This window comes from Centropristis striata, chromosome 22, assembly GCF_030273125.1.
Source record: "Centropristis striata isolate RG_2023a ecotype Rhode Island chromosome 22, C.striata_1.0, whole genome shotgun sequence".
Taxonomy (NCBI): Eukaryota; Metazoa; Chordata; class Actinopteri; order Perciformes; family Serranidae; genus Centropristis; species Centropristis striata.
Window position 1 is genome coordinate 27,409,481 of NC_081538.1, and position 25,771 is coordinate 27,435,251.

The 25,771-nt window shown below is 33.0% G+C and overlaps 1 protein-coding gene across 1 annotated transcript in view; it reads right to left on the reverse strand.

Annotated features, from left to right (window-relative positions):
• Window positions 1-5,280: 5,280 nt before the first annotated feature.
• Window positions 5,281-25,771, reverse strand: part of plxnb2a.1 (plexin b2a, tandem duplicate 1) — a 279,990-nt gene continuing 259,499 nt past the window's right edge. Inside the window, exons 30-44 of the mRNA XM_059325664.1 lie at window positions 24,526-24,755; window positions 23,673-23,854; window positions 22,580-22,646; window positions 21,377-21,523; window positions 19,421-19,498; window positions 18,572-18,650; window positions 17,718-17,818; window positions 15,476-15,557; window positions 14,518-14,669; window positions 13,288-13,448; window positions 11,612-11,759; window positions 10,221-10,285; window positions 8,785-8,860; window positions 7,912-7,986; window positions 5,281-6,793 (exon numbers count right to left, since the gene is read on the reverse strand). Of these exons, the coding sequence (XP_059181647.1) occupies window positions 6,689-6,793; window positions 7,912-7,986; window positions 8,785-8,860; window positions 10,221-10,285; window positions 11,612-11,759; window positions 13,288-13,448; window positions 14,518-14,669; window positions 15,476-15,557; window positions 17,718-17,818; window positions 18,572-18,650; window positions 19,421-19,498; window positions 21,377-21,523; window positions 22,580-22,646; window positions 23,673-23,854; window positions 24,526-24,755 (1,748 nt within the window). The 3' untranslated portion in view covers window positions 5,281-6,688. The remainder of the gene's footprint in view (window positions 6,794-7,911; window positions 7,987-8,784; window positions 8,861-10,220; window positions 10,286-11,611; window positions 11,760-13,287; window positions 13,449-14,517; window positions 14,670-15,475; window positions 15,558-17,717; window positions 17,819-18,571; window positions 18,651-19,420; window positions 19,499-21,376; window positions 21,524-22,579; window positions 22,647-23,672; window positions 23,855-24,525; window positions 24,756-25,771) is intronic.

The window sequence follows — 25,771 nt, forward strand, 5'->3', positions numbered from 1 at the left end:
AAAACAAACAATTGTATAAAAAAGGTTTAAAAAGAAAAAGTCTGGCGTTATATCCGATAGTTATTTTACTGATAACTTATTTAAAAATACATATAAAATACAGTAAATTTCTGTATTAAAAAAAAAGTATATATCTGTAAAAAAAAAAAATACAGGTTTCACGAGATAAAAATAATGAACACTACACTGTAAAAAATAATATATATTTACAGATCATTTCTATAAAAAATACAGATAATATAGAGTTAATATCTGTATTTTAAAAAAATATATCTGCACTGTAGAAAAACAAACAATTGTATTAAAAAAAGGTTTTAAAAAAAGTCTGCCGTTATATCCGATAGTTATGTTACTGATAATTTATTTAAAAATACAGATAAAATACAGTAAAATCTGAGAATATTTTTAACTTTAATATGAGTGTTTGACACTTTTACTGCCACTTTTTTTTTTTTTACCATTTTTTTCTGATTTATTTTTACGCTTTCATTTACATTAAATTTGAAGTTTTACTTAAAAACAACAGAATCTAGCCTTAATTTTACATTAATTAATGTGTATTTTTAATTTTTTTTTTTAACATAGAATTCACTGTAATTTAACATTTCAGACAAATAAGCAAATTTATAATACTGTAATTTTTTTATATTATATCATTTATATATAATTTGTATCAACATTTTTTTTTTTAAAGATTTCTCTTTACATTTTTATTCACATTAAATTTAAAGTTTTAGTTAAAGAAACAACAGAAAGTTGCCTTCATTTTAAATTGTGTATTTTAGTATTATTTTTATTTTTACATATAATTCACTGTCATGTAACATTCAAGATCATTAAGAATAAAACTTTTTTAAAAATCTAATAATATATCAATTTTTTAAATTTCAAACCTCCTTTGCATTTAATGTAGAAAAAACAAGAAAACCCTCTAAAATAATTCAGTAAAATTCTGGATTTTTTGTTGTTGGTGGTATTTTCCTGTTAATTAATTAATTAATTTTTGACAGTGTAGCTAAAAGAAATGCTTTTTTGGAGCGATTACATCAGGAAAATAAATAAAAAAAGACACACAAACACTTTGCATTTGTATAAAGATCTTTTATTGTATATTTGGACTTCCTAGATCTGGATTCTGTGCCCACTTCTCCTCCTTCCTGTAGAAGAGTCACCGATTTGGGCTCCAGACCAGTTTGAGACCAGTTTGAGACCAGTTTGAGAGCAGCGGCTCCTGGTCCTGGTCCTGCTGTCTCTAAAGTCCTCACTGGGTCCAAAACCTTCAGTTTCCTACCACGACGTTACAAGAATAAACAATGGGAAGTCGTATTTGATGTACAAACTGTTAAACAACGGTAGAAACACACTGAACCCTCCGGACGTTTCCGTGGAAACGTCAGTACCAGTTCAAGGGCCCGTTTCATCTTTTTACATTCACAACTTTTTGTGCCAAACAATATTCTTCTCCAGCTTTACATCATTAAAACACAAAGGATGAGTGTAGTTAGAGAGGCTCAGGTCCCTCTGATCCTCATTAATCCTCCTCATGTTTACTTCTCACTGTCCTGCTGCTCACATAAACAACAACAAACCAACACAGCAACACGATTCTGCTCAACAAATGAATCATCAACAGTCCACAACGCTCCATCAATGCTTTTTAAGTTAAATTAACCCCAATGTTGACAATTATTTCGGAAAAATCTCAACATTTTAACCCAAAAGGATGTTTTTAAATGTCCTGCAGAAAGGAAAAGTGGTTCTTTGCTTCAATTTTCTTTGTTTTGTTGCTGTTTAATAATGTGTTGATTGCTGTTAAATAATCATAATAGTAATAAAGTGTGAATCTTCCTGCACTTTGTCTGTTTTAGTTGTGTTTTTGGTTTTTATATGCCTGAAACTAAAGTGAGCTGTTAACAGTGTGTTGTTAACAGTGTGTTGATGCTAAATTTGTTAAATAATTGTCTGCATGAAATGAGAAAGTATGAATAATTTTTCCCTTGCAGATTCTACCTGCACTTGATCTGTTTTAGTTAATTTTTTTGTCAAGTGAAACTTGCTGTTCTTTTGGCAAGTTAAAAAATAAATCCAGTGGGTTTGAATTTTCCAAAACTTTCTGACCCACTGGGAATTTAATTCCAGAAAATCTCAACATTTTGACCTAAAGGATGTTTTTTAATGTCTTGTAAAAGTGTTTGGGAATTTAATTCCAGGACAAAACTTTAAAAACATTCAAAAGTACCAACTCTGGCTTTGTGAAAATGACAAATATTTCTGTAAAATCTTAACATTTTGACCAGAAAGATGTTTCTAAAACTCTTTCTTTTGCTTCTGTTTTCTTTGTTTTGATGCTAATTAACAGTGTTTTTATGCTAAATTGTTAAATATATATAATCTTCTGCATGAAATGACAAAGTATGAGGCAGAAACAAAATGTTAGTTTAGCCTGAAAACCAAAGTTTTTGCAGATTCTACCTGCACTTTATCTGTTCTAGTCAAGTTTTTATATTTGAAACTTAGTTTTTTGACAAGTTAAAACATAAATCCGGTGGGTTTGAACTTTCCACAATTTTCTGACCTTTTGGGAATTTAATTCCAGAAAATCTCAACATTTTGACCTAAAATATGTTTTAAAATGTCTTGCAAAAGGGAAAAGTTTTTTTTCTTTGTAGAAGCTTTAAAAACATTCAACCGAACCAACTTTGCCTTTGAGAAAATAACAAATATTTCTATAAAATTTCAGACGAGAGTTTTAAGATGTCTTGCCAGAGGAGGAAGGAAACAGCATTTATTTTGTTTCTGTTTTCTTGTTTTGATGCTAATTACAGAGTGTTTATGCTAAATTGTTAAATAATCTTCTGCATGAAATGAGAAAGTATGAAGCAAAATGAGGCAGAAATAAAATGGGAGTTTGGCAGAAAAACAAAGTTTCTGCATGATCTAAATACCTGCGATGCATCTGTTCTAGTCAGGTTTTGTTTTTTATGCCTGACAGTAAAAGTGAAGTGAAATTTCTGTTTTTCTGACAACATAAATCCAGAAGGTTTGAATTCTCCCAAATCGTCCGACTTTTGGGAACTAAATTCCAGGACGATGACGCTCTAAATCTGTTTTTATAGCTTTAAAAACATTCACCAGTACCAATTTTCTCTCACTGAAACACTTTGTAACCGCTCTGGTTTTCCATCTTTATCTTCCAGTTAAAACCACAAACGTGCAGTAAACCGACTTCAAACATGTGACACATTTTCTTGGCTTTTACTTCCAAATCATCGTCCAGTTCTCCTCTTTAAGGCACTCACCGGCGGCTAAAGAAGGCAGAAAGAAGCTAAGTGTTGGGTTTAACAGATATATATATATATATATATATATATATATATATATATTGTTCTCCACATAAATCAGAAGTTTTATATCCTACATGTGTTAGAGTGAGTGCAGGTTTGAGCTCTTATGTGTTTAAATATCTAAAAAGCAAATGTGGCACTTTGCTTTGAAAAGCTGGTGAAAAAACAACCTCCAACAGAACAAGCTTCACATTTCAACTGTTTATATATATAGTTATGCATGTATTTATATATATAAAAGTACCATCAGATTATTTATGACACAACTGTTCCCATTATTTCTGACTACACTCAAACATTCAGCTCTGAAACTACACACACGACAACAACACACGACAGTTTCTTGAAGTTTTTTGGCACCAAAGTGGCTTCATAAAGAAATATTCTGAGAAAGAAGAAGAAAAGCTGATGAGAAAGAAAGAAAAAAAAAGCTACGATGTGTTTGTTTTCAGTCTGTATCTGCAGGTCAAAGCTCGTATTGCTTCAGAATTTAAAGATGCAGCTTGTAAATAATCAATCAGTCCAAAAAAAACAACAACAAAGCAACTTTGCTTGCAGAAATCTGTGTCCCAGAACTTACAAACTGCATATTTAATCTTTGATATTAACTTCATAAAGCACGTCGTCTGGGCTCAGAAGGCAAAGAATAATGCAAATATATATATAGAATAACGATTCTGTGGTGATTAATATGCAGGAAAAGTTCTTAAACGGCACTTTAACCCAAAGACTGCTGCAGATCTTCTCGCTCACCAACAGAGCAGCTAAAATATCGTTTTTGTGCAGATTTCAGCGAGCCAGAAACAAAAGCAAAGCAGCCTGTTTGTGATGAAACAAAACCTCGTTATGAAGCTTTTAATGGGCAGAATAAAGAGGCGATCACCAGGAGGCACATGGAGTCTCTGCAGCTGCTGTGGGACAATTATTGGCACATTTTTTCTTTTTTTTATGTCCATGTAGACTGAAAGGATGGTAGGAAAAGAAAGAGCAGTGTGGCATTTTTTTGGCATTTTTTTGTAGGATAATATGGAAGATTTAAAATGATTAAACAAACAAATCAATAAAAAAATAATAAAAATAAAATGCACAAAAATTATGTATTTTTTGTATGTATACAGTTACTGTCATATTCAAATAATTTCTTACAACTGAAATAAAAAAAACAGAAAAATTCCAAATTAAAAAAATGCTATTTTATATAAAAATAAATTATTACAATTATTTTAATGTGTGAAAAAATTAATGTCATAGAAAAAAATAATTCAGTTATTAAAGACAAAAGGCTAAATTATTGTTGTTTTATCACATTTTTTAAATTTAATATAGGCAGTAAATGCATACACAATAAAAAAAATACAAAGTATTTTTTGTATGCATACAGTTACTGTCATATTAAAAAAATAATAATAATTTAAAAAACAGAAAAATTTCTAATAGAAAAGTTATTTCATTTAATAACTGAATATTTTTTATTTATTGTGAAATTTCCCACACAATATTAAAATTAAATCACAACGCAGAAAACCAAAATAAGGCGTGATTGTGATTTTTGAAAATTATTTTAATGTCTGAAAAAATGCATTTCACAATAAAAAAACTATTCAGTTATTAAAGACAAAAAGCTAAATTATTGTTGTTTTATCATATTTTTTTAATTTAATGACAGTAAATGCATACACAAAAAAAAATTGTATTTATTTCATTTGTTTTCATGCCTTTTAAATCTTCCACGGATTATTTTAAATTTAATTAAATTGTATTTGAATGTTTTTTTAATATAGCTTAGACTCCAAGGACTGCATCACCCTGGTGGAATCAAGTTAATTAAAAAAAACAAAACAAAAATAAAGTTTCGAATTGTGTCTCAGATGCATGTTTCTAGTCATCCTGGAGTCCTAAAACCTCTCTAATAACTGGATTAAATACATTTTAACACTTTACCACCTTGATTTTTCGATTTATTTGAAGCCTTTTTGAAGGATTCGTGGCGTACCTTGTCTTCAGAAGACTCATTTTCTAACGTGTGCAGAAAGAAACGCAGCATTTTATATGAAGGGAGTATTGCAAAAGAAGTGAAATAATACAGATCATTAAAAAAAAAAAAAAATCACACTGAATAAAAGGTGTTTGGCTGTTGTCAGGCAGTCAGGAATTTTTTTTTTTTACAGACAGTAAAAACAAGCTGGTAACCTTGGCAACAAAGTGGTGTTGATATAACTATTAGACACACTCACACACTTACTCACACACAGGATATGACATCATGGACCACCCTGATTAACACTTTACAAAATAAAAGTGGCACTGTCTCAGTCCATTGGAAAGATTCTCATGGTTGTATATGGAAATGCAAAAAGCCAGAAGATTAATACTAAAAACTAAACAGATTGGAGTCGACAGCACAGTGTCGTCTGCGTAGAAACACACAATCCGATATGAAAAAACACATTTGGCCACGACATAAGAAAAGTTAAAATGTTTTCGGTGTGATTTTTGGACGTCGTACCCTGAATTTACTCTCCTGCAGACAAGCCGAGCCTCCTGATTGGCCAGTGGTGCGTACCGTAGTGGGTTTTCATTGGTTGATTATTTTTATTTTGAAAGAAAAGTTCACCCAAAAGCTGAAACGAGATCAGATTTTCTTGTTACGGCGACAGAAAAACTGACTTCTGATCAAGCATGAGAGGAAACATCCACAGTTCGTCGACTTCGCTGTGAAACGATGCAAAAAAAAAAAGTGGTTACGAAGCATCCGGAAGCAGCTGAACCTCCAATAAAACGACAAAATTAAAGAAAAAAAAGGGCCGAGTAGCAAAAAGTAAATATTTGGTAATGTCTCAGAACTTCACTTTGATTCTTCAATTAAAAAAAAAAAAAAAAATCTTCATTCCTTGTGTTTTTCTCTCTCAGTCCCTACATGGCAAAATTAAAACTAGTGTTGTAGAGAAGCCAAACACAGTAACAGCTCGGTCCCAGGGTCACACACACTGAGCGCCTTTTTAAAAAAATAACCCTTTGTTTTCACCAAATCTGCAGCCGTTTCACCGTTTCCGTTTCAAGTGGAAGTTCGCTTCAGTTTCCACCACTCTGGGCACATTTTAACTTCATTTGGAGTCCAATAACTCCTCCCCTCCCTCCTTCAGTCCTTATATGGTCAACAGCTTCCTGTGGCCTCCACTAGCCCCGCCCACTTCAAGTCCTTATATGGTCAAACATTCGGTAGAGTCCGTGAGCTCGTCCTCCTCTGAGTCCTCTAATGGAAAACAACATCCCGTGGTTTTTTAGTAGCCGTTAGCTGCTGCTGCTCCCCCCCCTCCTCCCCGCCCCCTCCGTGAGGTCAGAGGTCAAAGGTCGGTGACCTTGTTCTCCAGGGCGGCGGCGATCTGTTGGAGGCGGAGCGTGAGCTGCTTGTTCTGGGCTGCCGGGTCCTCGTCCAGCGACTGGATGATCTGGAGAAGATGAAAACACAAAATAAAATTACAAAAATGGCAATTTTTGTGCCAATATTCTAAATATCTTAATTCCATCCTGAACTCCTACACGCTGTCTCGCTTCCTGATGAAATATTTATTTGATTATTAGGTTTCGGTCTATCCAACATTAATCATGTTGTAATTAATAATATTGTCAGCATCACAACACTTTCATATTTGCCTCAATCATCCAATTACACAGTTGGAAGTTGTTTTGATTGATAAACTTACTCAGTCAAGTCAGAAAATAGCAATAAAAAGCTTAGAAAAACTCAAAATGATTCAATATAACAACACCATTAAATCTTTAGTAACAATCATGTAACCCCAAAACTCAAGAGTGTTAACAAGAAGAATTTAACTGTTAAAGTGAAATGTAACTACACTCTGTAGGCTGAAAATCCTCTTTATTCTGCCCTCTAGTGGAATCTGGGAGGTACAGCAAATGAGCTTTTTGTGAGGTCAAAAGCTCAATATTTCTACTACAGTTTTTATATATTATATTATATTATTGAGATTGTGTTCAGAGGATAGTTACACTTTGTTCCAACATGAATCTTGTTTTCATAATTTTGTTGTTGTGTTTCTTTCCCTGTTGGACGTTGTTGCAGTGCTGTTGTCATGTCATAAACAAAGACGGTCAAAACTATGAAAATCAGAACTAAACGTAATTAAAAATTCTTTAAGTCATTGGACACTTAAACTCGAAAAAAAGGAGCTTTACATGTAGTGTTACTTGTGTTAAAACATATATTTATCTAATACTTATTTAATATTAATGTTTTACTAAATTAAGTTGAAGATAAGTTAAGATCTTCCCTCTTTCTTCTATTGTCAAGAGAAAAAAAATATAGAAAAAAGGAAAATATATCTGTTTTTAAGATGAAAAAACATTCCAAGGAATGTGGAAATGTACAGAGACAATAATACAAAAATATGTGTGTTAACATAACAGCAGTAATCATGATACATTGTATTTGTGTAACTTAGTGAAAGTTATGTCATATTTCATCGTTCTTCCACCACCAACAAAGGTAGAAGAAGAAGAAGAAGAAGAAGAAGAAGAAGAAGCTGTAACAGAAGAAGTTTCTCACCACATCGTAGTACTTGCTGGCGTACTGGTACAGCTGATGTAAGGCCAACTGGGTGTTCAGCTTGTCTGTGTGTTGCTGCAGAGAGGAAACAGAAGTTACAGCATTTTAAAAGATGGATACAAGCTTCTTTGTTTCCATTCTACTGAAATAAGTTGTTGGTTTTTTTTGTTGCAGAAATGTAGTATTGATTAAAAAAAGTTCAGGAAATCCACACAAATAAAGTTATTAATTTCCTTTCTCTTGTTCAAATGGAGGTTTATGCACATATTGAAAGTTGCTTTGGACAAAAAGCATTTGGAAAATTAATATAGAGTTTAATATGATCGATGATCAATCAGCTAGTGATCATAAAAACAAATTCATCTGACAATTAAAAGTATTTACTGGTTGGACTGGTTGTGTTTTTTGATGTTGACCATATTTCAGGATTTTATCAGAAAACATAAACAAGTAGTATATTTGGCATTAGTGCAATAAATTAATAATAAATAAGTAAATAAATAAATGCACACAGTACCTGATTGTGCACAAACTCAAACCTTACAGTCATTAAAAAAGAGGTATTTTAATTAAATATAAAATACCACTTTTGCATGACAAAGCTATTAATGACTTCTGTAAATGTTAAATTATTATTATTTCTGATGCAATAATGTGTAAGTATCATGTTCTTTTTGTAGTTGGAGCAGATTTGATCTGTTTCATAAACTGTTGGGCAGATTAATCTTTAGCTTTGCATCATATTTTATAAGATCATCATATATTTTGAGTGTAAATCTTAATGTGGTAGTTAAAATAACAACATTTTCCTCTGTAGTGAAGCAGAACTAACTAACGTGTGGTTAATTAACGGTTCTTTAGTTGATAACGTACCCGGGACACCTCAGCGAGGTGTGTGTTCATGTCCTGGTCGCTGACGGGAATCATCTGTCTGATGCCTTTATAGTAACTGAAGAAAACACACAAACACGGTCAAAATATTTCATACAGACATTCATCAAAATATATAATAGAAATTATGTTTGTGTCTAAAGCTTAATATGATGCTTCAATGTTGTTTAACCAGCTGAACCCCACAACCTGCTATCAGATTTCATGTTTTCTTTAAGAAAATAAAATAAAAAAAATAATTGCCAAAATTGCACAATTAACTGTACCCTCAAACTGTAAAAATAGAAATTATCATCTGATTTTCACATTTCCAGCAGTCCCTGAATGCATCATATGTGACCATCGCTTCTACCAGGAAAAATAACCAAATCTGAGCTAAAAATAATAATTAACCATTTGCATTAAACAAATCCTGGAAAAAAAACGTTGAATTCTGCACTTTTATTCACAACTGTGAGGCCATGAACGACTTGGCTGAGACCATCAATCATGTAACAAAAAAAGGGCGAAAAATACAAAATTAACTTTGGCCAGAAACTACAAAAACAGAAATTATCATCTGATTTTAACATTTCCACCAAGAAAACTAATCAAATAAGCTTAGAATAGGGATATTTCATTGACATCTATTTGTTCTACTTGCACCATTTAAAATTAAGCTAAAAATAAACCACTTACATGAACCAAATCCTGTAAAAAAACATTAAATTCTGCACTTTTCTGCACAAATGTGAAGCCATGAATTACTTGGCTAAGACCATCAATAATGTAACAAAAAATTGGCGAAAAATACACAATTAACTGGCACCAGAAACTGTAAAAATTGAAATTATCATCTGAAGCTAAAAAGCTTATAATAGTCATATTTTCTTATGAACATCCATTAATTCTATGTACACCATTTAAAATTAAGCTAAAAATAAACCCTTTGCATTAACCAAGTCCTGTAAAAAAACATTAAATTCTGCACTTTTCTGCACAACTGAGAAGCCATGAATGGACTGGATGAGACCAACAGTGACTTCACAAAAAATCAACTAAACTGGTGTAAAAATACTGTATTTTACTCTTGTTGTAAAATTAATTATCCATAAATTTACCTTGGGTTTTTTATGATTTCTGGCATTTTAACTGTATAAAAATGCACAAAATACTTTTTTGAGTTCTCCCTTCTTCTAGCTATAATTCTGCTGTTCTCATAGAGGTGCAGGAGTTATATATTGATGTTAAAAACGAGGCCACAGTGAGTAAAAAGTGATAAAAATGGCCCTGAAACTGATTCAGGTTAAATACATTTTCAGTATAAGACTTTTTTCTCTCTCCGACTGGCGGACCCACATGTAGCGCAGCTGTTCTGCCTAAACCCCGTTATACAAACACATCTGTTCCTTTTTGTATATTTAATGCAACAAACTCACTCATCCACCATCTTCTTGTACGTGGAAATCTCTTTTGCATAGAGCAGCTTGTTGCTGGGAGACTCCTGCAGGAAAACAAACAGACACAAACACATGAAAAAGGATCTTTTGGTCATTTTCAAAGCGTCTCAAAACTTTGTTCTGCGTGGAGTGAAGATGTTTTCACAGAGAACTCGTCTCCTGGGAACACCCTGCACTGTTAATTATCATCAGTGTGTGATGTTCAAACAGTCCGGGGTTTATTTTGTGATTAAGTGTTGTAATTAATTCTTCTGCTGCAGACAGTTTCCATCTGCCCGCCTCCTCGTCTGCTGCCGTCGCTTCCCCCGAGTCTCACAAAGACTCTTCACAACTTGCCTGAGAATTATCACATTTTTAAACTTTTATTCAGTATCAAAGTAAACCAGTGACACTTGGCTGTGCATGCAGGGGAACACTGCAAACAGGAGCTGCTAATTGCTAATTCTGCAAACTTTTAATGATGCCAATTTGTCAAAATTTAATCAGATGCTGCAGGAATAATTCCATGTTTAATAAATCCATTTTCTAATCGCCCAAAAGTGTCACGAATGTTGTAAAGATAAAGACAAAATTACCAAAAAAGTGTAAAAATACCAATGAAAGACACTAATTAACCAAAAAAGACACAAATTAACCAAAAAAAGACACAAATTAACCAAAAAAAGACACAAGAACATCAGAAAAAGACACAAATTAACAAAAAAGACACAAAAACACCAGAAAAAGACACAAATTAACCAAAATAAGACACAAAAACACCAGAAAAAGAAACAAATTAACAAAAAAAGACACAAATTAACCGAAAAAAGACACAAAAACATGAGAGAAAGACACAAAAACATGAGAGAAAGACACAAAAACATCAGAAAAAGACACAAATTAACAAAAAAGACACAAACACACCAGAAAAAGACACAAATTAACCAAAAAAAGACACAAAAACATGAGAGAAAGACACAAAAACACCAGAAAAAGACACAAATTAACCAAAATAAGACACAAAAACACCAGAAAAAGAAACAAATTAACAAAAAAAGACACAAAAACATCAGAAAAAGACAAGATTAACCAGAAAGAGTTTTCTCCACATTTTGAACTATTTGCATGTTTCCAGCCTCTCCTGTCCTCTCCTCTCTGCTCTGTGTAAACACATTTTCAAGTTTTATTCAGTATCAAAGTAAACCAGTGACACTTGGCTGTGCATGCAGGGGAAGAACACTGCAAACAGGAGCTGCTAATTGCTAATTCTGCAAACTTTTAATGACGCCAATTTGTCAAAAATACACAAATGCTACAGGAATAAATCCAGTCTGAATACATATATTGATCTGTGTGTGTGTGTGTGTGTGTGTGTGTGTGTGTGTACTGACTCTGCTGAGCTTGTGCTCCGTCTTGGTGCAGGCGTCCATGAAGGTCTGAGCGATGACGTGCAGCGACGCGTCCACCACCTCCGTCACGTGAACGTCGAAGATGAAGTGAGGGTTCCTCAAGATGTTCACCCAGAACCTCAGAGGCAAACTGACCACAGAGAGACAGAGAGACTCCAGTCAGGTTCTTATACATATATGGAACTAAATATCACATAAAGTCTGCAAAAATCTGTCTGAAATTCACACCATTGACTAAAATACCAGAAAGACACAAAATGATCAGAAAAAGACACAAATTAACCAAAAGTGTAAAAATACCAATAAAAGACGCAAAATTACCAAAAAAGACACAAATTAACAAAATAAAGACACAAAATAACCAAAAAAGAGAGTATTCTCCACATATTGAACAATTTGCGTGTTTTCCAGCCTCTCCTGTCCTCTCCTCTCTGCTCTGTGTAAACAGCCTCTCCTGTCCTCTCCTCTCTGCTCTGTGTAAACAGATTCTCAGTGAATATTTGTCTCGTGACCGTTGGTCTCAGCAGAATCAATCATGTCTTCAGTGTCTCTGAGGAGAATTTAATGTTTTTAACAGGATCTGGTTAGTGCAAACGCTTTATTTTAAATGACACAAGAGATTCTGATACAAATATCAACATTTTAAGACAAATTTTGGTCACTTTCTTCTCAAGGAAACAATCATAACCTATGATCCGTTCAAGGACTGTCGGAAAATGAAAACTCTGATGATAATGCCTGTTTTTACAGTTTCTTTCTATGATAAACGGTAAATTTTTGGCAATCTTTTACAGAAAACATACATTGCGATAGCAGGGATCAGAGGGTTGAGAGGACATTGAGCATTAAACACACTGTTTAAACTAAGACTAATATAATAAATAAGCTATGACTGGTTCTTGCTGTGCAGCCTGGTGGTTCAGCTGCAGTAAGTTGAGGAGACAGTTAATTTCAGACTTTTCCAGACTTTTTCAGGTCCTGCTGACACACTGTTTCCCTTCATCGTTTCATCTCCTCCTGCCGTCTCTCCTCCACAGACCGTAACCCTCGTCAATAATTCACCACCGCCATGAATTTTTCATTGTCCGACTTGTATGTGTGTGTGATGATTGACAGGCGGAGCTCAAGGCCAGTTAAAGCAGAGGAGAGGATTTTTAGAGTAAAGAGGAAAAAAAAAAAAAAAAGCTTCTGTCTCTATTTCCTCCTTCATCATCATTTATCTGACCTGATAAAAGAGACAATTACACACACACACACACACACACACACACACACACACACACAATCAGACACACACACACACACACAGGTCGTATCTTCAGTTTCAGAGCTTTGAAGACGTTTATTATTCAGCCAGTTTGCTGAAACTTTGAGCCGTCTGAATGACGTCAAAGCAACGTTTCAGCTTCTTTATCTTATTCCACTTTGTACGACTACCAGGGTGAAATCCTGTTTAAGACATCAGATGAAGAGTAAATTTTAGAATTTGTGCTTGAAAAAATGGTCAAAAAGATGAATTAGTCATTGAAATGTGGTTATTTTCTTTTGGTCCAGTAATTAGTGCACGGTACGACCTGAATGTTCCTGTTTATGGAAGAAAACTAGAATATAAAGTCAACAGGAATGCATCTCTGAATAAAAAGAAACCTGTAATGTACCTGTTGGTCTTCCAGATGTGCAGCGTCTCCTCGTCCACGTTGTCGTGTCTCAGCGCCTGCTCGTCCAGGAAGTCAAAGAAGTATTTGACGGCCGGAGGAACGACGGAGCTCGAACACAACACGCTGCGGAAGAAATCGTCCACAAACTGCTGCAGCGTGCCCTGAAACACACACACACACACACACACACACAGGTTTATATATGTGAAGCTGAAAATAACAACTGTTTATTCCGATTAGTTCTGTTACTCACTAAAGATGCATTATACATTATTTTCACATCAACACCACTCTCATTCACAAGAAATGAACCTGCATTAATATACACATTCCTTTCTTTTTTAAATTAATAGTCTTATACAAACATGCATGTAAATTATGTACATTTTTGATTTCTTTCAGATTTTTTTGACTTAAATGTTTTTTCAGGACAAAGTTTAAGAATATAAATAATAATAACTTATATGATAATTTTAATAGTATTTTGGTAGTGACAAACAGTGTGTATTTTACATGTATGTGTGTGTATTTATTTTTATACTTGATTTTTTATTTTAACGTTTTTCTTATAATTCTTCTTAGTATTATAATTATTGTCATTATTATGTTACTATTTTCAGTAATTTCTACTAAATTAGATCAATTAGATTATTATAAATATGTGTTTAATGTCACTAACACTGCTACTTTACTATATTTTAGCTGATGTATCATTATTATGTTTATAATTTACCTTCAGTAATCAGTATTTATCCATCCATCCATCTATCTATCTATCTATCTATCTATCTATCTATCTATCTATCTATCTATCTATCTATCTATCTATCTATCTATCTATCTATCTATCTATCTATCTATCCATCTATCCATCCATCCATCCATCCATCCATCCATCCATCCATCCATCCATCCATCCATCCATCCATCCATCCATCCATCTATAATTTGCTGTTGCTCTGTTAATTGAGCATCTTTCAACAAAACAGACAGATAACATAACATATTATGCTCTCTATGTAAAATCTGAACTGTTTAGTAACTATCTGCTGAATTAATGTTATATTTGCCTTTGAAACATTGTGGAGTAAAGCATTAAACAGCTGGAAATACTCAAGTAAAGAACCTTAAACTTGTGCCGAAGTACTTTATACCTCTACAGCTCACATATTATGTTAAGACAGACAGACAGGCACACACACACACACACACACACACACCCCCCCCCACCTTGACGGACAGCAGCCTGGTCAGGTAGATCTCGGTGATGGCTTTGGTCATGGCCTTGTCCTTCATGCTGCCGCGCTTCGACTTCACCTCGTCGATCTCATCCGCCGGCCGGACCAGGTGGAAGGTGTTGTCGTCCTCCAGCAGCGCGTTCTCTGAGACACACACACACACACACACACACACACACACACACACACACACACACACACACACAGAGAGAGAGGAGACCTTTATCAGACATGCACTGCATAAAAGGTGTTTAGTCTTAAAACAAGATAAAACAGTAAATCTGAGGGAAATGATCTTGCTGCATTGGCCAGATAATTTCACTTGACAAGATTTCTTAAATTAAGATTGTTAAATCTGGAAGTAACACTCGTAAATCTAAATTTTTTTTTTTTATCTTGGTAAGAAACAAATAATCATCAGGTCACTCTACTCGGGCCAGTTCATCGCTGCTGGCAGCTTTAATTGATCTTGTTTTATCATAATTTAAGAAATCTTGTCAAGTGAAATTATCTGTATATCTATCTCTATATCTATAGATATAGATATATGTGTCAGACATGTTTTTTTTATACACCCACAGAAAAAACAGATTTTTAATTGTTATTTCATTTTTTCTGGACCTTTAAATAAATCACTTCTCTGTATCGATATGGACAAAATATGATACTGAAGTTCTCTAAAACTTTAGGCTGAAATTGAACTTTTTAAGTCAAACTTTCACCGAATTTTACAGCAATATTTTATGATTTTATGTTCATTATAAAGTCCTAAACTTCAAAGCAAGCAGAGACTTCAGCCCCTGTGTTAGTAGAATGCAGAAAAAAACTGGAAAAATGTAAGTATGAACATAAAAACTGTATTTCTGTACAACAGAGTTACATCATGCATCTGCACAAGGTCTGCCTCTGTGTGTGTGTGTGTGTGTGTGTGTGTGTGTGTGTGTACATACTCTCTTCGTAGCTGTCTTGGTGCTGGTGGAAGGACTGTGTGTGCAGAACTCTGGACAGAACCAACGTGGCGTTATCTCGAACCTGCAAGACAAGAAATCGAGAGAGAAAAAACAGAATAAATCCTGATTCGGTGGAACTGAACGATGCACACAGTTAATATGTTGCACTTTATCTCGCTGCAGTTTCTTTTCCTGCTAATAATTTCCTGTAAATGTCAGCGGGGCGGCTGGAGGAGTGCTTCACTTTCTGTTGGTTCTGTGCAGCGTGAGGACGAGTCTCGTGTGGCTCGACATTTCTCGGCACTTTCTCAGTTTTTGGTCGTTTCAAAACCGAGTCTGAGCTCGAGACGCAGCAGCAAAACTGATTAAAATCATCCAGAGTCTGCAGCAGGAACATGAACTCCAATCTGACTCGCTGCTTTAATCCTTAGAAGTCTAAGCATTCACATTATTTAACCCTTTGGATTTTGGGGCTATTTTGTCAGTTTTTGACTCCTTTTCATTGAAAATCTTTACCATGACGTGTTGGTATCATTGTTTTCAGCACAACCTCACTTATATGACCTGATTATTATTACATTTTGACTTACTGGATCAACATTTCGAACACAAAAAAACACAAAAAAAAATACAAAAAACACATGTAAAACACATAAAACATGAAAAAGAAACCAAAAACACATACAAAATCACAAAAAACACATACAAACACACCAAAAACACAATAAAAGACCAAAATTACAAAAAAACACACAGAAATGACAAAAAAACACATAAAAACACAAAGAAATTACAAAAAACAAAAACGGAAACAACCCCCCCCAAAAGATTGCATTACAAATTATAAATGCACAAAGCTAAATTAGAAAAATCTCTGCAAAAAAAGTAAAATCATGTTAATACACTTCAAGGTGTTTTTTTTTTTTTTAACCTTTGCTAAAAAGGGTTGTTGCATTAAATTGGACATGGAAACTTCTGGAAAAGCCAAAACAAGAAGTGGTGCTCCGGAGCTTTCATGGACTCAGAGAGTTAACTAAAGAAAAGCTGCACACATCAGGTCGTTTCCACCAACGTGCAGATTGTTTGTGGTGTTTGACACTCAGGACACAAACACTGAAGCTCTGCAGCTCTGAGACACTCGACCTGCAAACCCTGCAGGAGTTACTGGCCGTCCTCGTACCAAAACAAACATGGACGACAGGCAGCAGCTTGCACAATTTATATGGTGCAACAAATGTCCTGAAACGGCCAAAAAAGGAGGCTGAAATCCGGCTGGAGAGGTGAGCAGGACTGAAGAGGCTGCAGAGGAACTGGAGGTGGTTCAACTTTGTGAAATAATGTAATAATTCATAATTAGCTGCTGTTTTGGCCCAAAATCTAATAGTTATTCTAGCATGGGAAGATGGAGAAATGGTAATGGTAAAAAAAGTTATAAAATTGAAAAAATAAAATAAAAAAAGGTTTAAATTAAAATAAATAAAAATACATAAATAATATTAATAATAATTATAATTATAGAAATAATAATAAAGGGTTGAAAAATAAAAAATAAAAAAGTTTTTAAAAAGTACAAATAAAAAAACCAAAAAATTAATAACAATGATTATAATAAACAAGTATAAACAAGCATGTGAAAAATATAAATAAAATTTATAAAATCAATACAATCAATATAATAAAATTAATCAAAACACAAGCTTACTTCTGACTAAAACAAAAATAAGATCCAAACTTGATTAAAAAAAGATTCTGTACTATTGTAATGATAAACTTTCTTGAAGTAACGACTTTCTCAAAACACATTTAATCACTATTTTAGAGAATTTTTAAGTCATAACTTCAAGATAATATCTCAAAAATAATAAGTTAGCATCTCAAAAATAATTTGAAATATTCTCAAACTTAATATCTTTAGTTTCAAAGTCATTATTTCCGAAAAGGTTCCCATTAGAAAAAATTAAAGAAGGAAAAAGCCTTCCATATTTTTAGCTATTGGCTATTTTTAACACCTGAAACAACTATTTCTTATAAAAATGGTTAATTAATAAATTTATAGAAATGGAAAATAATGCAATCTAAAACGTTGTAAACTTACAGAACAAATCACATCATAAGATTAAACCAAAACCTTTTTGGCATTTTTGAGCAATTCTTTTTTTACTTTTCCAAATTTTTTGAACTGCACAAACAGCAAAGTATAAAATATTGTGCATTAAAAGCGTGCAGCGCAGAGTGAACTCACGTTGTAATGAGCCAGAGTGTTGAGTCTCTTCCAGCGTCCCTCCTTCTGTGAGGTGAGGTCCAGGTCGGACAGGATCTGACCCGTGGAGCCGGGACGCCACTCTGAGGACGCAGCACAAACCTTTAATTAACATGTTTATTCTAGTACAACTTTCTCTTTAATTAAGTTCACTCTATTGTTATGATTCAAGCTCATAAAATCAGTTTTATTGTCAGTGGCGGTTCTACACAGAAGCCCTTGGCCCCTGCTGTGGCCCCTGTGTCAAATTAATAATGAAATGATCAATTTAGTCTGATCATTACGATGAATGACGGAACAATTCCTACCTATTTTTTCTTCAAACAATATTGTACACAAAAGGAACCCAAAATGTGTACATTGTGTAGTTACATAAAAGCAATAAAAGCTTGTGTATATTTAAAAAAAACGATAATTCTGACTATACCGCACTTTCAAAATAAAAACAAAGGTAATTGTGCTCAAAGATGAGAAATATCATTGTCGTACAAAAAAAACTGTTCTTGTTGGTTAGTCTCATTGTTTCAATCAATGTATTTGTATCTTCCAAATATACTTAAATGAGATTATTAAATAACCTAAAATAAAATGTTTTGAATGCTTAAATATCAGTTTTTAAATGTGCCCCTCTGATTAAACACTGGCCCCTCCTTGGCCCCCACAGTAAAACTGGTCTAGAACCGCCACTGTTTATTGTTTTAGTCTTCTATTATTTTTCTATTTTCACTGTAACCTGCAGTTCCACCACACACCTGCAGGGGGCGACATACTGGTGGTTCGTGATTTTTTTTATTTGAATAAACATCTTAATAAAATATAGTGTGTTTGTGTCTCACCCAGAGCAACACTCTCCACCTCGGGTCTCTGGGAGTACGGCAGGTTCCTGTACACCTGATCGATGATCTTCTCTTTCACCTGAAGGGCACAACATTTACATTTTACCTGCCAAAATATGAGCCAACACAAAAACTCAAATGATATTTTATTCATGATTATCAGCTCTGAATACTGATGCCACAACAGAAACTTTTCCCTCATGTCTAAACTATTCCCTGTCTGACAAAAGCCATCCAAGTGTCTACATTTATGAAGTCTTTTCTTGTGAATTTACCACTTTAAAATCTGAGTTTTTTCCTTGTAAATTCATGACTTCAATTTACTAAAGTCTGAGTTTTTTCTTGGAATATTCTCGGCTCCATAATTTCTTGAATTATCTATGCTTGATAAACTTTCTGAAACTAATGACTAATGAGTACCTCAAAAGAAAGGTTTTTTTCCCCGAAAACATTCTTAATCATTATGTTGAGATACTAAGTCATAACTTTAAAGCTAACTTATGAAACTTATTATCTTAAACTTGATCCTAAGTCATTATTTTGAGTAAGTTTCTCATTAGAAAAACTTGTTAATCAGCTCTGAATACTGATGCCACAACAGAAACTTTTCCCTCATGTTTAAACTATTCCCTGTCTGACAAAAGCCATCCAAGTGTCTACATTTATGAAGTCTTTTCTTGTGAATTTACCACTTTAAAATCTGAGTTTTTTCCTTGTAAATTCATGACTTCAGTTAATTAAAATCTGAGTTTTTCTTGATAATTCTTGGCTCCATAATTTCTTTAATTATTTATGTTTTTAACCAATAATGGCAACGTAAGAAACTCTGCAAACAGACAGAAAACAAACCTGTGAGATTGTGTCGCAGTTCAGGACCTTGACCGGCGTCACGTCAGGCCCCTCGCCGTGCACCAACACCTGCAGAGTCTACACACACAATACACACAATAACAATAAAGGGTTGAAAAAAAAAAAGTACAAAAAAACAACAACAATGATAATAATAATAAATAAGTAAAAACAAGCATATGAAAAATATAAATAAAATTGAGTAAATAAATCAAAATGTAATAATTCATAATTAAGTGCTGTTTTGGCCCAATACTTAATAGTTTTTCTTATTACTATACATGGAAAGATGGAGAAATGGTTATGGTAAAAAAGTGATTAAATAAATAAATTAATTAAGAAAAATGTTTAAATTAAAATAAATAAATAAATAATAATAATAATAATAATAAAAATAATAATAATAAAGGGTTAAAAAATAAAAGTTTTAAAAAGCTACAAATAATAAACTAAGTATAATAATAAGTATATAAGCATATATACACTAACTAATAATAAGTAAAAACAAGCATATGAACAATAGAAACAAAATTAAGTAAATAAATCAAAATACGAATGCTGTTTGCCTTAAAAAAGTACAAATTAAAAAACTAAAAAAAATAAAAAATAACAATGATTAAAAAAAATGAAGTAAAAACAATTATATGAAAAACAGAAATAAAATGAAGTACATAAATCAAAAAACAAGCCCACTTCTGCTACTAAAACAAAAAATAAGATCGAAATTCGATTTAAAAAAGGTCCTGTACTATTATAATGATAAACGTGCCCATTTTATTGCATATTTTAATTAATTTCTCCTGTGTGGGTGTTGAGAGTCAGAGTCTCAGGTCAAAGTGTGTTTATTGTTTCTGAGTAAAATAAAAGTTTTGCTGCAACTTATAATTAGTTTACTGGATGTTTTTCTCAGTGAATAAATTGATTGTTTAGTTTATGAAATACCAAAAATAATGAAAAACGCCGGAGGTGACTTGTTTTGTTTCTTCAGCGGTCCAAAACAAAAGTATATTCACTTTATTAGATATAAAACTGAGAAAAGCAGCAAATTCTCACATCTGAGACGCTGCAACCTGCTTTTATTTATGGAAATTTCCAGGACAAACATGGAGTTATTAAGTTAATATACACAGAGAAATACCTCCACACATAGAAAGGTAGTAGTAAAATATTAGTGATATAGGTAAAATGAAATAAAAAAAATAAAAAAAAGTAGAAAAATAAATAAATAATAGAGATAAAATAATAATAAATATTATTAATAATAATAATAATAATAATAATAATATAATAATAATAAAGAGATGAAAAAGTAATTAATACAAATAAAACATAATAATAAGTAACAATGAGGATATGAAAAATATTAATAAAATAAGTAACTAAATAAAAATACAAACTCAAAAAAGAAAATATGAATACTACTACTACTAATAACAATAAGAGCAATAAGTAAAAATAAGGATATGAACAAAGAAATAAAAAAATAAGCAAAGTAGTTATATAGGTAAAAAAAAAAGAAAGTGAATAAATAATAGACTTTATTAATAATGATAATAATAATAATAATAATAATAATAATAAAGGGATGAAAATTAAAAAAATAAAACAAGTAATTAAATAAAAATACAAATTCAAAAAGAAAATAATAATAACAATAATAATAATAATAATAATAAAAATAAGGATAAAAATAAGGATATGCAAAAAAGTAATGAAACAGCTAAAAAATATTTAAATTAAAATAAAAAAGGGACAACTTAAAAAATAAAAGAGTTTGCCCTTGTGATTTTCTTGCGACTTTAAGTAAGACAGATTAAAAACCCCAGAAGGAAGAAATCAGCAGCTGAAACTTCAACATGCAGACTTCCTAACACGTCCTGAACTGAAGAATCTGCAGTGTGAGTGTGTGTGTGAGAGTGTGTGTGTGTGTATGTGTGTGTGTGTGTGTGTACTGACCAGCACAGAGTACTCCACGTCGTCTCCCAGCAGCCCCGTGTCGTTCAGGGTGTATTTGGCTTTCTTCACCTTGGCGTCCACCGGTCCTTTCTCCACCTGGTGCTTCAACGCCTTGAACAGTTTATACAGAGGCTCTCCTGCTGTGTCCTGAAACACACACACACACACACACACACACACACACACACACACACACACAAACACACAAATCAGCTTTTATTGTCTCCTTCAGTGTCTCTGAGGAGCAGAATTTAATGTTTTTAACAGGATCTGGTTAGTGCAGACGCTTTATTTTAAATGACACATGGAGAATAAAGAGATTCTGACACTAATATCAACATTTTAACACAAGTTTTGGTCACTTTTTATAATGCAAACTTTTCATTACCTATGATACGTTCAAAGACTGTCAGAAAGTTCAAATTCTGACGATGAAGTCAGTTTCTTTCTACAATAATCACTGTATTTTTGGTGATTTTTAAAAAAAACATACTTTTCAAAACTTTTTTTTACCTATTTACCTAGTCACCTGTGTAAAATAGTACTTTCACTGAAGTAAAGGATCTAAATATTTCCTTAACTTTCCACTAGTAAAATGTTACTTTATTTCATTTTATCTGATATTTTTCTGTCATTTAATCTCTTTTTTTGTATTTTATCTAGTTTTTAGTCTTTAACTGTGATCAATATTTATTCTTGTTTTGATTTTTATCACATTTTTTACAATTTTTTGTATTTTTTTGTGATTTTTTGGAAGAAAACTTTTTTTTAACCTATTTACCTAGTCACCTGTGTAACTTCAATCTTTACATTTCATTTTCTGATAGTCTTAACGTTGTTTAAGAGGCTTTAAACTCTTCATGTGATGGCTGAAGGACTGAAAGTAATCTACATTCACATGCTGATCCTCATCAGACACATACAAAATACAAAAACATTTTGAATCTAATCTTTAGTTTGAGAATGTTACATTTAAGGAACATCAGCAGAATAAATCAGCTGCTGCTGCTGTATGAACTCAGGTTTCAACAAGAAAAAGACACAAAGGAAAGTTTCTTAGAGTCAATTATAAGAAAACACACAGAAGAAGAAGAGGAAGAAGAGGAGGATGAGGAGGAGGAGGAGGAGGAGGAGGCGAGAGGAACAGATCGAAGAGAAATCAAAACAAACACAGAACAAGTGAAGAGTGTGTGTTAGTGTTACCCTGAGGAACTGATAGATACAGATGGACATCCAATTACAGAGCATCCTCTCTACCACCGTCTCTGACCTGGAGACACACACACACACACAGACACAGACACACACACACACACACACACACACACACACACACACACACACACACACACACACACACACACACACACACACACACACACACACACCAAAAACAAATTGTTAAAAGCCAGTAGAAACCATTTTTCTATCATCTAAAACATATTGTTGAATATGAAAATGAAAACAAAAATAAATACATTTACAGCCTCAATAAATAAATGTGTTATTCAGTATCATCATAAGATCTAACTGGCTTACAAAAAATAAAAATAAAAATAATAATAATAAACAACATTAATAAAGCGCTTTCATACAAGAGATGTAGCTCAAACTGCTTTACATAGAAAAAAATACAAATTTATAAATTTACAGACTCGATAAATAAATGTGTTATTTAGTATCATTAGCTCTAATAGACTAATAATAATAATAATGATAATAATAATAATAATAATAACAATAATAATATTAAATATTTAAAAAAGTAATTTACAGAGTGCTTCATACAAGAGATGAAGCTCAAGGTGCTTTACACTTTACAAACAAATATATAAATCAATTTGCAGCCTCAAATCTGCTCTAACAGACTTAATAATAATAATAATAATAATAATAATAATAATGATAAAAAAGATATTTATAGGCCTTTTCCCCCCAAGAGACGTAGCTCAAAGTGCTTTTTATAACAAAAACCCCACAAATACATAAATAAATGTATAGCCTTGAAAAATAAACATGTATAGTGCTCCTGTCAGACAAGAGATAGTTGAGTTAAGTGCTTAACATAAAGAAAACAAATACATGAATAAACTTACAGCCTCAGATCTGCTGTAACAGACTTAATTATAATAATATTAATAATCATAATAATAAAGTTGATTCAGAGAGCGCTTTCAATACAAGAGATATAGCAGCTTTACGTAAAAAGACAAAACTTGATGATAAAACAAATGTTTAAAAAAACTATAACAATTAAAAATCACAATATAAGGTGAGTTTTCAGCTGTCTGCTCACCTCCTCAGCATCAGTTTGGGGTTCTTGTTCTGCACGTGTTCGTCCATCAGCTCCAGCAGCAGCGTCCTCATGATGTCGGTGTAATACTCCAGCTTCCCGTGCAGCGCCACCGTCAGCAGCGAGGCGAAGTAGCTCCGCGTGCGGGCGTTAAAGTCCGGACGGCTCTCCAGCGTGTGGATGAACTGCAGGAGAGATGATTCATGGTTTCATTCATGGCAGAAAAAAGGGACCTAGAGAATTTCTGATGAAGTTTTGAGTGTGCTTGACTCTGGCCTGTGACTCTCACCCAGACATTATGGTATACTCTACTTCTTGAGGAAGCTTAGGTCCTTTAATGTGTGTAGCACTGACATTTTGTGTGTGTTTTATGTGTGTTTTTGTGTGTGCTTTTTGTCTTTTTTGTGTTTGTTTGTGTGTGTGTTTTTGTGTGTGTTTTGTGTGTGATTTTTGGTGTGACTCTATGTGTGCTTTTTGTCATTTTTTGTGTGTTTGTGTGTGTTTTTTGGTGTGTCTTTATGTGTGTTTTTTGTCATTTTTTGGGTGGTTTTTGTAAAGAAAATGTCTGTGTTTTCGGTGTGTTTTTGTGTGTTTTAAGTGGGTTTTTTTGAAGCTCCTATGATTGAACTTTTATCTGGTTTCTCAGCTTGTCTACATATCATATATATATATATATATAAATAAAGTTATATCTGTAAATAAAACGTGTATTTTCAATAAATAGATGGACTCCAGAGGGTTAAAGTAGCTCCACTTTAGGCTCGAGCTAATGGGGATCCTTCTAAATAAACAAATAAACGAGAAAGGGAAGAATAAAATCCGGTGGACAGTATATATATGGTGAACTCAGACTGACGTTGATGAGGAAGGTCTTGCTGTTGAGCAGGTTGGAGAACTGGTTGAGGGCCTGGGCCACGATGGCCTTGCGGGCCTCGGGGATCTGGATCTTCCCTGTGATCATGGTGTCGTTGGCGCCGTCCTTGGAGGGCAGGAAGAAGGTCCGGTCCGTGTAGGTTTTATAATCCAGGAAGGGGATCCGGGCCTCGCTCAGGTCGCTGGTGTGGTCCTCCATCTCAATCATCAGATCTGCAGAGAAGAATAATTCATATTTCAGCAGCGTGCTGCCAGCTGCATGATTTATGTGCTCATGGTGCTGCAGAGGGAAGGATTTCTGTTTTATTAGGACTCTTTTCTTTAATTCCCTCATTACATTTACTCGAGTATTGAGAGTATTTCCATTTTATGTAACTTTATACTTCTACTTCACTACATTTTAGAGGCAAATATTGTACTTTTTCTCCTCTACATTTAGCTGACCGCTTTAGTTACTTTTCAGGTCGACATTTAACATAAAAAACATCATAAATATTAAATTATTATGCATTTTCAAACCACAAAACAGTACATTAAGCAGTTAAAATGAACTCTACCTGTAAATTAGTGGTGGAGAGTAAGTACATTGTAACTTTATTCTTCTACTTCTCTACTTTTTAGAAGTAAATATTGTTCTTTTAACTCCACTACAATCTAGGTGACAGCTTTAGTTACTTTTCAGGCTGAGATTTAACATAAAAATATGATCAATGTAAAGCAATTATGCATTTTCAAACCACATAACAGTACATAAAGTAGTTAAAATGAGCCCTACCTGGACAACAGTATTGATCTTTTAATTATTTAAGTATTTTAATATTGATACAATTAATATAATTAATATTATACCTTTACTGACTTGAAATTTGTGGTGGAATGTAACTAATTACATTTATTTCCATTTTATTTTAACTTAATACTTCTTCTTCACTACGCTTTAGAGGCAATTATTGTTCTTTTTACCCCTCTACATTTAGCTGTCAGCTTTAGATACTTTTCAGGTCAAGATTTAACATAAAAAAACATTATAAATATTATATTATTATGCATATTTAAAACCACAAAACAGTACATTAAGTAGTTAACATGAGCTCTACCCAGACAAAAATGAGAACTTTTTATTTTTGTACTTTTACTGACTTGAAAGAATTTAATGTTTTTAACAGGATCTGGTTATCGCAAACGCTTTATTTTAAATGACAAATGTAGAATAAAGAGATTCTGACACA